This window comes from Podarcis erhardii (assembly GCF_964252035.2).
Source record: "Podarcis erhardii genome assembly, chromosome: 4".
Lineage (NCBI taxonomy): Eukaryota > Metazoa > Chordata > Lepidosauria > Squamata > Lacertidae > Podarcis > Podarcis erhardii.
This window is the reverse complement of record NC_138508.1, coordinates 58871699-58888519: the sequence shown is the minus strand read 5'-3', so window position 1 is coordinate 58888519 and position 16821 is coordinate 58871699. Positions and strand designations below refer to the sequence as shown.

General features: G+C 43.3%; 1 protein-coding gene across 1 annotated transcript in view; it reads right to left on the bottom strand.

Moving 5' to 3' along the window:
- Window positions 1–10465, bottom strand: part of DIPK2B (divergent protein kinase domain 2B) — a 34802-nt gene extending 24337 nt beyond the window's left edge. Inside the window, exon 1 of the mRNA XM_081858616.1 lies at window positions 10124–10465. Coding sequence (XP_081714742.1) covers window positions 10124–10359 — 236 coding nt within the window. The 5' untranslated portion in view covers window positions 10360–10465. The remainder of the gene's footprint in view (window positions 1–10123) is intronic.
- Between the last annotated feature and the right edge of the window lie 6356 nt (window positions 10466–16821).

Here is a 16821-nt window from a genome sequence, read left to right as displayed (position 1 = left end):
AATTGGAAAGCAGCCACAGAAGGGGTGCTTATAAAACAAACCGAAGAAACAACTATAACATCTAAATGTCTGTTGTAGTAATAATAATAATAATAATAATAATAATAATAATAATATATTTACATACCCCTTGATATGAAAAATTCCTAGTTTACATAAAGCACGATAAGATTATTATTTTTTTTAAATCTATATACTGCATATAACCAAAATGCATTGGTAAAAACAGAGACATCATCAATAAAACATTCAGTTATATATCAACAACAAAACAGAGCAGTGTGCTGAATCTTATAAGCCAGGGAGGAACCTGCTTAAATTGATGGGTCTTCCAGAGGTGTTTAAAGCTTGCTACATGGCGCTGTGAGTTAAACCACAGAACCTAGGGCTTGCCGATCAGAAGGTCGGCGGTTCGAATCCCCATGATGCGTGAGCTCCCGTTGTTCGGTCCCTGCTCCTGCCAACCTAGAAGTTTAAAAGCACGAAGTGCAAGTAGATAAATACTTCCGGCAGGAAGGTAAACGGTGTTTCCGTGCACTGCTCTGGTTCGCCAGAAGCGGCTTAGTCATGCTGGCCACATGACCTGGAAGCTGTCTGTAGACATACGCCGGCTCCCTCGACCAGTAAAGCGAGATGAGCGCCGCAACCCCAGAGTCATCCACGACTGGACTTAACGGTCAAGGGTCCCTGTACCTTTACTATTTCTGCCTCAAAAACAATACTAGGAGGGCTGTTTCTGAGCGTAGATGGAAGACTAACCATTGGCCTTGTTGACTGGGGCCAGTGGTCAAGATAAAGGCGTTCAGTCCGTAACACTTCCTAATACAAATCTGGCAATGATGATAATGATTGGGCACAAGAAACAGACACTAAGTTCCTTTGTGCAACTGAAAAGGGAGAATCGCCCATGTCTTCATAGAATCATAAATCATAGAATTGTAGAGTTGGAAGAGGGACCCAAGGGTCATCTAGTCTAAGCCCCTGCAATGCAGGAATCTCAGCTAAAGCATCCATGACAGATGTCCACCCAACCTCTGCTTAAATACCTCCAAAGAAGGAGAGTCCACAACCTCCTGAGGGAGACTGTTCCATTCTTCTGACTGCAAAGTACCTAGACAACTGGAAACAGTCAAATGCTCAGCTAATATTTGTGACATTCACTCAGATGTAGTTCACGACAGCATACTTTTTGGCCTTATACGCATGTTGTTTATGAGGCTTTCCTCTCTCATTTGCTATTGTTTATGAGAGGGAGCCTTCTCCTTTTTTCTGCTTTTCCTGAGGAAGTAAATGGAGCCAATTCAGGATTCTCTTGTTTCATTATGCCCCTCAATTAGTTGTGTGCATGTAGACAAACACTTTCTTCTCTCTCCTACAAGCTATTTTATATAAGAATTATTCTTTGTTACTACAATTTATCCAATTTTTATCGCACCCTGCCTCCCAAAGGAGCCCGGGGCAGCAGATGCATAGATAAAACATTCAAATAATGTTGACTCCTCATGAACTTCTTCTTTATTTAGTCTAATGGCAGGCATTCAAGAAAATTTCCCAATTGTTCCAATTTTCCATGTGAATGTAGAAAAAATATCCTTATCTAACCCCATCATGAATTTAATGTTAATCATTGAGAGCTGAAGACAGTCTGGCAAGATTGTTTGGGTTACAGCTGGGTTAGAATGCAAGCTCATGCAGATCCATCAACAAAACAAAACTAGATTCTATGCTTTAAAACTTGCCTCCCTCCCCCTTGCATAAATTTAATTTTTAGAATGCACATGCATATCTTCCTTTGGATCTTGAGAAATTGGATCTTGAGAGACGTGTACAGTTTTAGGCACAGAATCCCTTGCTTTAAAACCGATTTTAGTAGAATCCCTTCGAAGTGTGTGGTTTGAGCACGAGTATCTTAAAATTGATTTCATTTCTCCTCTACAAAACTGAATGAAATCTAATCCTTTATCTCCTCTGAGTTTGGGAGAATGTTGAATTGGCAAGTTAGATTTGTGAATGATCACAGAGACAGTGTAATCCTCTGCACATTTGCTTAGAAGTAAGTCCCACTGTGTTCCATGGAGCCTACTTGTGGAACACAGGGAATCATTGTGGTGTAGGAGATAAAGGACTTGCCTTCAACTATGAAGACCTGTATTCACATCCCAAATTAGCTATGAAACTGACTGAGTGCCCTTGGGCAAGTCACTATTGCTCAGCCTAGAGTACCCCACATGCAAGATGACAGGATAAAATGGGGAGGAACCATTTATGCCACCTTCAGCACCTTACATGGCCTGACTTGCAAGGAATCTACCACAGCCTTAAACAGAAATAATGACTGCTCCCCACATCAAATGAGGGGCGTTTTTTTCCCCCTCTTATTCTTTTTTATTAGTTATTTCCAAAAAAACACACAAGGTAACACACAAATACAAAGAAAATACACATAAAAGAAAAATTAAAAATAATAAACAGCAATTATCATTTCCATATCATCCATATAACATAGTCGTCTCTTACGGGACTTCCTTCAGCCTGTCCGTAAATCATTCGAAGCAATAAATAAAATTACACGTTTCATTACTTATATTGTCATTATACCGATTCCTAATTCCTGTTTGCTTTGCACAATAACTCTTAGTCTTTCACAGTGCGTCTCTAAATCCCTTTAGCGTTATTTGCCCTTCACTAATACATTCCAGATAATCTACATACTTTTCCCAATCTTTGGTGAACACTTGGTCTCTTATGTATCTAACTTTTCCTGTTAATCTATCCAACTCTGCGTAATCCGACAACTTAGATCTCCACTCCTCCACCGTTGGGGTTTCCCGTAGTTTCCACTTCTGGGCTAATACTACCCTTGCTGCCGTAACCGCATAGTATACCAATCTGCGATCTTCCTTTTTTATCTCTTGTCCTAATATCCCTAGAAGAAAGATTTCTGGTTTCTTTATGAACGTGTACTTTAATATCTTCTTCAATTCAGTGTGTACTTTCTCCCAAAATTGTTTCACCCTTCTGCACTCCCACCACATATGGTAGAAGGAGCCCTCTATGTCTTTACATCTCCAGCATTATTATCCACCTTATACATTTTTGATAATTTCATGGGTGTCAAGTACCACCTATAAAACATCTTCATAACGTTTTCCCTTATCGAAGTACACGCCGTAAAGTTTACCCCCTCCTTCCAAAGTTTCTCCCAATCCTCAAACTGTATACTATGACCTATACAGTGGTGCCTCGCAAGACGAAATTAATTCGTTCCGCAAGTCTCTTCGTCTTGCGAGTTTTTCGTCTTGCGATGCACGGTTTTCCATAGGAATGCATTGAAAATCAATTAATGCGTTCCTATGGAAACCGCCTTCCCCCGACCTCTTCTGGCGGGCGGCATTTTAAAATCGCCCGGGACAGCGACTTCTCCGCTGTCCGGGCGATTTAAAAGCCCCTGGGAAGGCAAGCAGGGGGGACAAAGACTTTTGCCCCCCGCCTGCCTTCAGAAGAGGTCCAGGACAGGCTTCGCGGCCCCGCCGCCCGGCTTCGGGACATCGTTCCGATGCCAGGCGGCGGGGGGAGGCTTTCTCGCCGCGCCGCCCGGCATCGGGACAATGCCCCGAAGCCGGGCGGCGGGGGGAGGCTTTCCCGCCCCGAAGCCGGGCGGCGGGGGGAGGCGTTCCCGCCCCGCCGCTCGGCTTCGGGACATCGTTCCGATGCCGGGCGGCGGGGGGAGACTTTCCCGCCCCGCCGCTCGGCTTCGGGACATCGTTCCGATGCCGGGCGGCGGGGGGAGACTTTCCCGCCCCGCCGCCCGGCTTCGGGACATCGTTCCGATGCCAGGCGGCGGGGGGAGGCTTTCTCGCCCCGCCGCCCGGCATCGGGACGATGCCCCGAAGCCGGGCGGCGGGGGGAGGCGTTCCTGCCCCGAAGCCGGGCGGCGGGGGGAGGCGTTCCTGCCCCGCCGCCCGGCATCGGGACGATGCCCCGAAGCCGGGCGGCGGGGGGAGGCGTTCCTGCCCCGCCGCCCGGCATCGGGACGATGCCCCGAAGCCGGGCGGCGGGGGGAGGCGTTCCGCCCCGCCGCTCGGCTTCGGGACATCGTTCCGATGCCGGGCGGCGGGGGGAGACTTTCCCGCCCCGCCGCTCGGCTTCGGGACATCGTTCCGATGCCGGGCGGCGGGGGGAGGCGTTCCCGCCTCGCCGCCCAGCATCGGGGCATCCTTCCGAAGCCCGGCGGCGGGAGGAGGTGTCCCCGCCCCGCCGCCAGGCTTCGGAGGAGGTCCGAATTCAGCGGGGAAGACGAGCTGCGCTTCCCCACTGTCCCGGAGATTTCCCTATGGGCTGTCGTCTTGCGAAGCAAGCCCATAGGGAAATTCGTCTTGCGAAGCGCCTCCAAAACGGAAAACCCTTTCGTCTAGCGGGTTTTCCGTCTTGCGAGGCGTTCGTCTTGCGGGGCACCACTGTATCCCTTGACCAATGGATCATCACCGATTTGACTTCCTCGTCGCCTAAATTCCAGTCCAACAGCATCCTATATATCTTAGATATAATTTTCACTTTATTATTTATTATTTCTGTCTGGAATTTTGAGTCTTTATCTGCATAACCTCTTTCTTTGATATCTTTACTAAACATCTGATTCACCTGATGGTGATGTAGCCAATCGTAAACATGTCCCTTTGTTTGCTCATATGGTTTTAGCTTCCATTTCCCTTCAACCTTAGTTAGTAGCTGATCATAAGTTGCCCAATTGCTTCTCATATTAGTGGTTTTTATACTCATTACTTCGAGAGGTGAAAGCCAATGTGGTGTTTTCGGCTCTAACAGATTTTGATATCTTTCCCAAACTTCGATTAGCGGCCCTCTAAAAATGTGATTTGCAAACCCCTTGTGTACTTTCCTTTTGTTCTTCCATAAATACGCGTGCCACCCAAATCTATTATCGAAGCCCTCTAAGTCGAGCAGCTCCGTATTCACCAATTTTACCCATTCTTTTATCCAACATAAGCATGATGCCTCATAGTACAGTTTCAGATCCGGCAGGGCAAAGCCCCCAAATGAGGGGCGTTTTTTGCATGGTTGCGCGCAGCACCCCCCTCCCTATGGGAGGTGGGGCGTGAAGCGGTGACCCGAGCCCCCCCTGCGGCAGTGATCCCAGGGTTCCCCGTTAAAGGGGTTGCATGAAATTAGAATGCAGAACTCCCACAATTTTCTTTGATTAATGGGGTTGCCACTTGATTTTTTTTTTCCTGGAACCAAATAATCCGGAAATGAATGCTAGACTTCCACTAGCTTTTCAGCAGTGGCTTTTTTATATCATGTGAAAGATCACATAAAATGTGGAAGTTAACAGGTAACTTCATGAAAGCAAAATAAAGTGCTGTCTGAATGCAACCTGTTAAATGAGGAGTAATTCTTAGATATTCAGCACTTTTCCCCCTTTTACTGACTCTGCTCCTTTCACTTTGACAGCAACCTGACATGGAGAATTTTGGAAAAGTGATGCTTTGCCTAACTTGGTGTGGAGTTACAAAGATGGGAAGAGCTTTGCCTGGTACATTTGTGCACCTCAGGCACAAGCGCAGGAGGGACTAAAAGCAAGCTGGGCAGCGGTCTTAATGTCAGCTTTGAGAATTCAAAGTTGTGTTTCATTTCAGGACCCAGGAAATCTGAGGGGCATTTTTACTTTACTTTATTTATTTTAATATCTGATTGTTGCTCATGTAAGGGAGACAGAGGAGAGGCATTTGCAATGCCAATGAACATTATGGTTAATACAGGATTCACATTTTCATGTCTAAACCTAATGAAGCAAGAGCGTCTTTAAGCATATGTAAAAATGTCTATAGGTATATATTGGGAGGCCGGGGCGGACTTTTAAGCGGCCCTTAAATAAGAGTCAATGTGGTCTACAGCAACAGCAGGCACTGTAACTCTCCAACAGTTAGACTTAACCCCTAAAGGCAGCCCTTCCATTGTCTCCTCAGACAGATAAATGCCAACAGGGACAGGTCCAAGGGGGTAATTTGGTATTGAGAGAGTGGTGGTGGGGTGAAGCCCCCTGTTCAGCCATGAAACCTGATGCAGCCTCCTTCTTCGCCCAAGTTCTCCAACTATGAAATGGGAATTTCCAAGGCAAGCCTAACAGAGTTCCTTTGAGGACAAACTTTATGAAGGTTGTGAAGTGGTTTGTATGCAAGTGATTCATAATTGCCATTGTTCATTGCAATCAATTAAAACTGCTGCATCCTATCATTAACACTCAGTACCAAGAAGAACATAAATTAACGCAAACGGATGTCTTCATCTGGAAACCTGCAGGGCAAAGGTAAAAAGCTCTGGGAACATGACTCTATCTGCATTTAACCAGTTCACCAATGACCTGACATGCTTTGTAAATGCTTATCATGGGTGTTGCCAGAATAGCAGTTCACTCTTACATCAAGTTATTTAATCTCGGGCTTTAAAAGCAATATTACCACATAGACCAGAACTCATTACTCAACAGGGTGGGGAGCTAGTAATTCCATTTTGCTAATGAGAGTTAATCCAGACAAAGATAAAAAAAGAGTAGCGTGAAGTTGCATGATAACAGAACAGGTATGAATTACCACTTCTTAGAATGAATGATACGTTTCATTCAGAATGGTTTTGATATACTCAGAATCAGCAGAATCTACTACAGCCTGAAGTGAAATAAATAAAGCATACCTATGCTCCTCCCATGATGGATTTCTTTTTTTGGGGGGGGGGATTCAGCATCTCCCTTCCCCACCCCTGCACCTGTCACGGTAGCTGTTTGCTATTAAACCCTTCCATCCAGTGAAGAAGCTGTAGCAAAGTGCTAATCAGAATGAGAAAAGTAAGACCATGAGCTGCAAAAAACTGCATAACAGGGACCATCAATGTGGCACCCTTCAGATGTTGCAGACTACAACTCCCAGCATCCCTAGCCATTGAGCATGCTGGCTGTGTTGAAGGGAGTTGGAGTCCAGCATACCATAGGCACACTCATTTTATGTGGAGTACTGGCTACACTTATTAGGTTGACTGGCAGTGCAAGCAGGCAAGTTGTCTTTCAGGAAAGCTTATTTATCATTAATCAGGAGAGCATTGATAAATCCCTGCTAAGTTGTTTCTGAGGTAATTCAGTGTGAATGATGGCTATTTTAAAAACTACTGGTCTGCACTTTAATTAACAGGGTCCCATAAGTATCCTCTTAGTACAAATAATATATCAGATCTCCAGTTTCTCCTCTTCATCCAAATACTCCCTTGGGTCTGCCTAACTGCTAGTCAACAATGCTAGGAAAGGTGCCCACCTTCCTCAGCCAGGATGGGGTGGGGTGGGTGATGTGGTGATGGGCAGATTTAGGTTAGCTTGTGCCCAAGACACTGATTCTGTTGTTGTTGTTGTTGTTGTTGTTGTTGTTGTTGTTGTTGTTGTTGTTGTTAAATCTGCTCTTCTGTATACTTTCCTTAATGTGGAGCTCTTACTCTCCAGACATTATACATATTATGCAGAGCCAAACCATAATATGAAAACTTTGCCCTTTAAGGTTTGTTTGCCCACCTCCTTGGCAACTGTCCACCAGCTGGTGAAAACCTTTCAGGGGATAATGTTTTATATGATGAACGTTGTTTGTGATTTATGTCTGTTGGGTCTGCTTTCATTTATAGATAGATATTATTTTGTATTGTGTTTTATTATGGAGATGTTGTATTTTAGTTGTTGCAAGCTACTCTGCAAAAGTACTAGAAGGGTGGGTTATGTGTCACTAAATCAATAAATAAGTCCAGTTTGTCTCCAAATTCACACCAGACCAAGAGTGGACGAAGACCCAGCCTTGACTCCTGAGTAGTTCTTAATGAACTCTTTACTTTCTCTCCCATGTATATTAGCAAAAATATGCAGGGTGTAGATATTCTGTACATTGCCAGGGTTCTTGCAATCTATAGGTCTTTCCTCTAGAGTCACGACCCACCTGTCATAATGATAGGCATTTTAGTGGTTTAAATATAAATGTAAAACGCGAAATGAGTCTTTTATAGCAACTCCACCAAGGCTTTTTATTGCTTTAGTGAAGTATATTTTATATAGAAGCAGATATCTAAAAATGTAATTTGACTCTGTTTGATGTAATAGTAATAATATAGCTAGTGGTGCATTAAAACTATAATTTATTAATATAGCAATTTTTTCACCACCATGCTGCCAATTCTTTAAAAGCACCTTTCCGTATATAAATCATTTTAGAAGAGTGAACTCGTCCCTTTTAAAACTCTTTACCTGCTGTCATCTACCTTAATAACTTTTATCTTGGCTATCTCTGCTTTGTGAATCTGAAATAGATCTAATGATTATGATAATGGTTTGTGTAGATGTTTTACTCTCACTAGAAGAATATTTATGTTTGACAATTGTCCTGACATGCTTAACAAAATCCTGGCAAGATGAAAATGCTTGAGCCTCGTTCATGCTTCAGTCAATTTTGATAATGTAAAGAAAAATAAATCCTTCAGCACAGCCCACCTAAAGTAGAGCTCTTATTACGAGCTGGGTTTGACATTTTGAAGTGCTATGCAGCCTGAACCCTGCTTACTCCTCCTCCTGCTGCTGTATATTCCCCTTGTGCCTTAAGGTGATCCTGAGGTGAGGCCTTGTTTTGCATGCCACCACCATCAGAGGGTCAGCAGTTGGCTGAAAGAACCCAAGCCTTCTCTGCAGCCGGTGCCCTCCTGACTTTTAGAAGGTTAGAAACTATTTATTCAGGAAAGGCATTTGCGTCTGGTAGGTAAATATACAAGGACGCACGTGGCGCTGTGGTCTAAACCACAGAGCCTAGGGCTTGCCGATCAGAAGGTCTGCAGTTCGAATCCCCGCAACATGGTGAGCTCCCGTTGCTCGGTCCCAGCTCCTGCCAACTTAGCAGTTCGAAAGCATGTCAAAGTGCAAGTAGATAAATAGGTATCACTCCGGTGGGAAGGTAAACGGCATTTCTGTACGCTGCTCTGGTTTTGCCAGAAGTGGCTCAGTCATGCTAGCCGCATGACCTGGAAAAACTGTCTGCAGACAAATGTTGACTCCCTTTGCCAGTAAAGCGAGATGAGCACTGCAACCCCAGAGTCGTCCGCAACTGGACCTAACGGTCAGGGGTCCTTTTACCTTTACCTTTAGGCAAATATACTGGTTTTATTTAGCAGCTCTGTTGCTATTTGGGATTTCTGGTGATGGTATACTGGAATTCCAATATTTTGGCCTATATTGTTTTTTTTAAAAAAACAAACAAAAAACAAGACCAGAATAAAGCTGTGAGCTGCCTCTAGAGCCTGTATGGAGCTAATAGGAATCAAAATGACTTTAACCTTGCTAGAACCGGTCACATGAATTCCATTTCTAACACCTTTCCTAGCATGAATGAAGTGCAGCAGATTCACTCTACACAGCCAAGATTTATTTATGCACATTTTAGGTGGTGGTTGCACTCATATTTTAAAATATAGCTGTTAAAATTTATTCTTTGCTTACCTCTTTACCCTGACATTTGGCACCTGAGATGTGTATTTTAGGATTTTATTCTCCTGATTGTAATCTGTTTTAACTGTATTTAAAACAGTATTTGCTTTCAAAAATTTATATGTAATTGTTGTAGCCCACCCTGGGACCTTGTGGTGAAGGGAGGGGGGAGGAGGAGGAAGAGGAGGAGGAGGAGGAGGAGAAGAAGAAGCAGCAGCAACTTTTTAACAGCTGCCTATAAGCAAAGAGCTCCTGAAAATGGTATTGGTGCAAATGATTCTGAGACAGGTTAGTCATTTGACAACTTAACAGTGGAAGCCTGTGCAAGAGAATGCATGCATTGAGTTCAGTGAGATTTACTTCCAAGTAAGTGGGCATAGGATTCAACTACAAATTACACAGGGTGACGATGTGGGGATTTACTATGATGGCTGTAAAGGTGATATTCACTACTGACAAGTACACATACAGCAGATGTGAACTGGCGACAAATTACATGCTTCAGCTCATCCTCCCAATGCCCCCCACCCCAAGCAGTTGGCAATATTAACAGAGCTAGACTTCCACTTCCCTTTGTCCCCACCCCAAACATGGTACGGAGAGTCTGACCTTATTTCTTCTTTAAAGAACTTCTTGCAAATGGACGTTCCAATGCAGGCATTGCATTTATCAAGTCCCAAAAAAGTTCGGCCAAAACTGTAGCTGAGTTTGACCCGGGGACCTGCAGATGGCGAAACGGTTGCTGCTAAGAAAGTGCTGCAGTTCAGACTCAAGCACAGAAGAAGCAACAGCTTGACCACACATTTAGAGCAAAGGCGATTCAGCCAAGGCCTCATTGCTAGCATCTGCCACTCCTAACTAGCTTCTGATGTTCTCCGATTTCGACTGAACAACATTTTATTCTACTGGAGAGTTTTGGCCCAAGAGACTTTGAGCTCTCTTATCTTGCCAGCTGGTTGGTGGCTTCAGAGGTTCGGTGGAAAGGAGCATGGACTGGGGTGGGCACAAGGAAATACATGAGGATGCAGATAACTTTTGTTGCTATAGTTACCTTTCCTCTGCTAGGAGCAGCTGTTGACCCACCCATCGCCAAACACAGAATGCAATGAAAGCTTTGCTCATCATAGTGTTGATGGGGACAAACGAAGGATATCCTGTTGAAGGAGCACAAAGTATTCATCGTGAAATCCAACAGGAACTGCTTCTGATAACATGATAACAGACAACAATTATAGTCAGGGCATGTGAATAATGAAAAATTAATCTTTAGTACTATTTATATTAAAATGCAGACTATCAGATTGCTAAGTTGTTTGTAAGCCCATTTCATTCATATTTCTTTCTCTGACAACTGAATTTATTTATTTTTTGCCAATGGTAAACACTTTCCTTTAAAACACTGGTGTGGTTTGGTCAGTCATGTACTTGCCAGATGCTGGCTCACATGCTTTCCAATTTTATTGCTAAAAATATTGTCATTCCTTCTCTTCCTTCTTTCCAAAGCTGGGTATAAGTTCTAGAAAAACCTTTGGGAACAAATTATGCATTTTCCTACCAAATACATGGGAAGGCATAAAAAGTAAGGAGGTATATTTAAGAAGAGCTGTACAATTATGTTAAGGGAATATACCTTAAAAAGAGAGAGATTGAAGTTCATTGTGTCTTTTATTGTATCTGTTATGGGGGAATAACCACGTAGAGTCAGTTCATGGGAGCTCTCCTTGGGGTGATAGGGAAAATGCATGGGCCACCAGCTTGCTGCTGCCATCATGCATTTGCTTCAGGGAGTCAAGTGCATTATGCTCCTTTCATATTTGTTTAGGCTTTATTGCTTGCACAATCAGCCTGGACAGGGACCCAGTCAATTTGCATGGATTACAGTCATTTGTGGCTTTGGGATGCTGATGGGTGAAACTTTACAGCTTTTACAACAAAGTCATCTCAAATCTGACGTAATAGCTGGTGACTGTCAGCTCCTTGGCTTAAAATGTTGTTGTGAGTCGAGACCCCGCTCCCTGCTTTGTGATGAAATAAGACACATGGACACAAGTATTTTAGGTTAATGGGCTAAAAAAGGCCACAACTTTATTGGTTACAGAATGTGAGTGGTATTGGCTTAGGCACTGGATCTGAACAGACGATACTTGACTCCTGCCCGCCCTGCAGGGAGTCACACAAGGGTTAACAACCTGTACAGGGAACTTGTTGATGCGAATCAACTTTCCTCTAGAGTCACTGGAGGGTCGTGCCATGGCCCTAGCCACCACCAGGGCATCGGACAGGAACCACGACCGCCAGATTCCTTTAACGGAATACCCTTCAAGGGGAGGGGTAGGTGATAGCCACAACCTCCCCTCCAACACACAACGCATTTCCAATGCCTAACCGCCAAACCTTACAAAGTTGTGATGACTTGCTACGAGGTAGGCGAAAAACCAAGTAGCTGGAGCCAATCTGCCAAGTGGAAAAAATTCCTACCAGGCCCCTTGGACAACCAAGGCGACCAACCGCGGTCCATAGCAAGGTTCATCATAAAATTAAGATTAAAATGCTGCTGTCCAAACATATTATGTTTCTCTGCTCCACTTTCCTGTTGTCTTAGTTGTTGTCCATCACGTTGATTTTATTACAAGAAAGGTTGAACATGCAACACTGTCAAATATATTTCAGTGACTGACAGCAACTCCACCTACTAGCCTAACAGAAACAACAGCTCCACAAATAGTTATTAAATCCCTGAGTCTGCAACCCTAAGGCCACTTATGCAAGGAGTAAGTCCCAATGAAATCTAAATAAAAAAATTCCTTCCAGTAGCACCTTAAAGACCAACTGAGTTAGTTCTAGGTATGAGCTTTCGTGTGCATGCACACTTCTTCAGATACACTGAAACAGAAGTCACTGGACCTTTCTATATAGTGAGAAGGTGGGGAGGGGTATTACTCAGAAGGGTGGTGGGAATGGGTGATTGGCAGATAGCTGCGATGAGCCTGTTGACGACTCTTAACGACTGCAATAGGTCTAACAGGAAAAAGCAAGGGGTGAGAAGGTGAAAAATGGCTTTGTCATGTATAATGAGATAAGAATCCAATGTCTTTGTTCAAACCAGGTCTCTCCATAGTTTTAAGTTTGGTGATAAGTTGCAATTCAGCAGCTTCTTTCGTGTGCATGCACAATTCAGCAGCTTCTGCTGAATTGCAACTTATCACCAAACTTAAAACTATGGAGAGACCTGGTTTGAACAAAGACATTGGATTCTTATCTCATTATACATGACAAAGCCATTTTTCACCTTCTCACCCCTTGCTTTTTCCTGTTAGACCTATTGCAGTCGTTAAGAGTCGTCAACAGGCTCATCGCAGCTATCTGCCAATCACCCATTCCCACCACCCTTCTGAGTAATACCCCTCCCCACCTTCTCACTATATAGAAAGGTCCAGTGACTTCTGTTTCAGTGTATCTGAAGAAGTGTGCATGCACACGAAAGCTCATACCTAGAACTAACTCAGTTGGTCTTTAAGGTGCTACTGGAAGGAATTTTTTTATTTTGTTTTGACCATGGCAGACCAACACGGCTACCTATCTGTAACTGGAACCAATGAAATCTGTGAGGCTTCTATGTAGACATATATTAAATAGTGCACTGGAGTGGGGTAGTTCTACGTGGGAGGGAGGGCAACTCACACTTTCCTTTGCAAGCAGCAGCAAAAGATGACGTTGAGAGACACATCCCGTAAGTGAAGATAGGAATGACGTTCTGCCCAGAGTGCAGAAGCCCATTTACTATGCCACACTGAGGTGCAGTGTGATATAGGGTCTTTTTGGTGGTTGCACCTCCCCAGAAAGAATAAGTCCTCCCCAAAAGGCTTGTCTGGACCTTTCTTTTATGTTTTTCTTGACACCTTTCAATCTTATTAGACCTTTTAGCTACTACTACTACTACTTATTTTTATTATTTATTCTGCAAAATGTTGTGTTACCTCTATATCTAGATCTGAAGCTGTTTTTATATTTTTAAATTATTTTTATTTTACTTTCTGTGTTTGTTGTCTTTGACTGTTAGCCACCTGGAGGACTTTGTTTAAGGGCAGCATATAAATATTTTAAATAAATATGTGCCGTCAAAGCAGCTAACAAATAGGACCCTGCAAACAAACAAGAGCAAAAGGAAGCAAAATAGCAGAGGGTCATATTTCTAGGAACACAAAGCCTTTTAGTTTTTTTAAAATGAAAGGTACAAGATGCCAGAGGAAAAGATGCTTCCTCAGTGTTTTTCTTGGCGCTACAGGCTCAGCTGTGGGCCAGCAGTTGTTCAAAAGATTTAAAAAGAGAATTTCCACATGCTTACAGTTTTTCCTCCATGGCTTAACTATGGGCATATAACACTGGCAGATGAGATGTTCTTTAGGTATTTAGCTGCTTTTCCATGGGTTCCTCTCACAGTACTAATTAATATTTTATTTACAGATAGGTAGCCGTGTTGGTCTGCCATAGTCAAAACAAAATAAAAAAATTCCTTCCAGTAGCACCTTAAAGACCAACTAAGTTAGTTCTTGGTATGAGCTTTCGTGTGCATGCACACTTCTTCAGATACACTGAAACAGAAGTCACCAGACCCTTCTATATAGTGAGAAGGTAGGGAGGGGTATTACTCAGAAGGGTGGTGGGAATGGGTGATTGGCAGATAGCTGTGATGAGCCTGTTGACGACTCTTAACGACTGCAATAGGTCTTACAGGAAAAAGCAAGGGGTGAGAAGGTGAAAAATGGCTTTGTCATGTATAATGAGAAAAAACAAAACAAATTCCTTCCAGTAGCACCTTAAAGACCAACTAAGTCAGTTCTTGGTATGAGCTTTCGTGTGCATGCACACTTCTTCAGATTTGTTTTGTTTTGACTATGGCAGACCAACACGGCTACCTATCTGTAACTGGAACTATGTATAATGAGATAAGAATCCAATGTCTTTGTTCAGACCAGGTCTCTCCATGGTTTTAAGTTTGGTAATAAGTTGCAATAATATTTTATTGTATTGTTGTTGTTGCTGCTGCTGCTTTAAAAAACTCTGAACAAATAGCACTACAACCTGGGAAAGGGAAGAAATTCATTGAAAATGAAGGCCAGCACAATAAGGTGGTGGCAAGTTAAAAAATAAAAGTGGAAGGGAAAGAAAAAGTAAGAGAGGTATGTGCAATGGAAACCAGAAATAATAATAATAAAAAATTAGTGGTATTTAAGGCCACAGCTCACAACTAGACATAAAGCTATTTAAAATCCAGTAACAGTTTTAAAAAGAATAAAATAGCATTAAAACAGTTGCAAGGAGTAAAAACAGCTTGAAGCAGCATTATTTTGATTTTTGGGCTTGGTAGGGGAAGCTTCTTATTGCTTGATGCTGCAATCCTGTGTACGCTTCTTTTCGAATACACACCACTTCATACAGTGGGACTTGGCTTCTGAGTAAGCATTCGTAATGTTGCACCATTAATTTTTTTAATAGGTTGTGTAAATAATCACCTGTGATGATGAAGCTTATATAAACATTTCTTCATACTTGGCCTTGATAAGTTTCTGATTTCACACTATGATTGTATGCTATTCTCGCCTCTTTTTGTTTGTTTGTTTGTTTGCAGTTAAAAGGTTTCTATGCAAGCAAAGCTTATTAAGCAATGTTCTGCATACTGCATTTTCTTTGGAAAATTAATCACGCGAAAGCACAGTGGACCCTTCATGTCCACAGGCTCTCATATACAGCATCTTCAGGGCCTTGCTATTTCACAGGACTAGAAAAGTGGAAGGAAGAAACAGCTACTTCTAAAATGTTGTCTGTATGAACCTTTACCTTCTCTCCTCTCTCTCCACCCCGTTTTGCATCAGTTTCCATGGAAATGGAAGTTGAACAAGCCACCAGCAGCACAATCCGTGTCATCTGCTGGTTCCAGTTTGTTCTTCAGTTTCCACGGAAATAGAGGCCAAATGCGAAAAAACAAGACACATCTAAAACTTTTTGGTTCAGCTTTATGAACTTGTTTTTCTTTGGCTTCTGCTAGGGCAGCATTAGTAGGTAGGAACTTAGCAAGCAAAGGCTGTGGATTTCAAGTGTCGATTGTCTGCTGGAAAGTCCAGCAAGCATAGTTGGGATAGTTTCGTTATTGGCACTGTGCAAAGGGACTTGCTACACAATGGGGCACTGTATTCTCCCACATAAAACTGGGGGGCTCCTGTCCAGGATTCCAGCCTTCCTCTCGCCCACACACCATTATTTTCTCCCTTTTCCAACCTTCACTTTACCTCGGGTGTGGAACCATTTTCACAGCCAGGACCACTTTGTCTACATGCCAATCTTCAGGGGTCCACATGCCAGGAATGGGCAGCACCAGAGGCGAAAGCAGGCAGAGCAACGAATGTGGATTTTGCCTTTGCACAGTTGGCTTTTTCCACTACATATTCACATAGCTCCCTCTTTCCAGACAAGCAGTAAGCGTCATCAGAGTTTAAGGATATATTCCAGTCAGGCAAAAACACTCAAGGAAGGTGAAAAACAGAGCCAGTGATTGTGCAGAAGGCGGTGGGGCTGGGAAGTGTTGCAGCTTGGGGTGAGTGCTGTGGACAGGATGGAATTTGTTTATTTATATTATCAAAATTATATCCCCCCCCCCTTCCTCCCAAAGGAGCGCAGGGCGGCAAACGGCAAGTGAGGAAACAATGGAAATGTATTTAAAGCACTCAGAATGGTCTGGAGAGCTGCATTCAGTTCTGCTCTACATTCTGTGCTTGTTGTGTACAGTGGTACCTCAGGTTACATACACTTCAGGTTACAGACTCCACTAACCCAGAAATAGTACCTCGGGTTAAGAACTTTACCTCAGGATGAGAACTGAAATCGCACGGTGGCGATGCGGTGGCAGCGGGAGGCCCCATTAGCTAAAGTGGTACCTCAGGTTAAGAACAGTTTCATGTTAAGAATGGACCTCCAGAACGAATTAAGTTCTTAACCCAAGGTACCACTGTATGCTCATTCCACATTCAGCTGCTTTGGGGAGGAGGGTTGCCCGTTTAGATTTTGGTGGTTTGTTGTTGTTTTTTAAAAGAGGGGTGGCTTTTTAAAGACTTTGTGGTACCCATAAGCATGCTGATACTCCCCTCTTGTTTCTCAGTGGCTCCATTTTGGCTGAAGTTTTGTTAGCACTCAGCTCCTGGGTTTAACTATTAAAAGTGACTGGAATACACACACACACAGCAGTTAAATCTCTCTCTTTTTTTTTATAGAGAGTTAAAGTTGCTCTAGTCTTCTTTCGCTTCCAAGCTGAA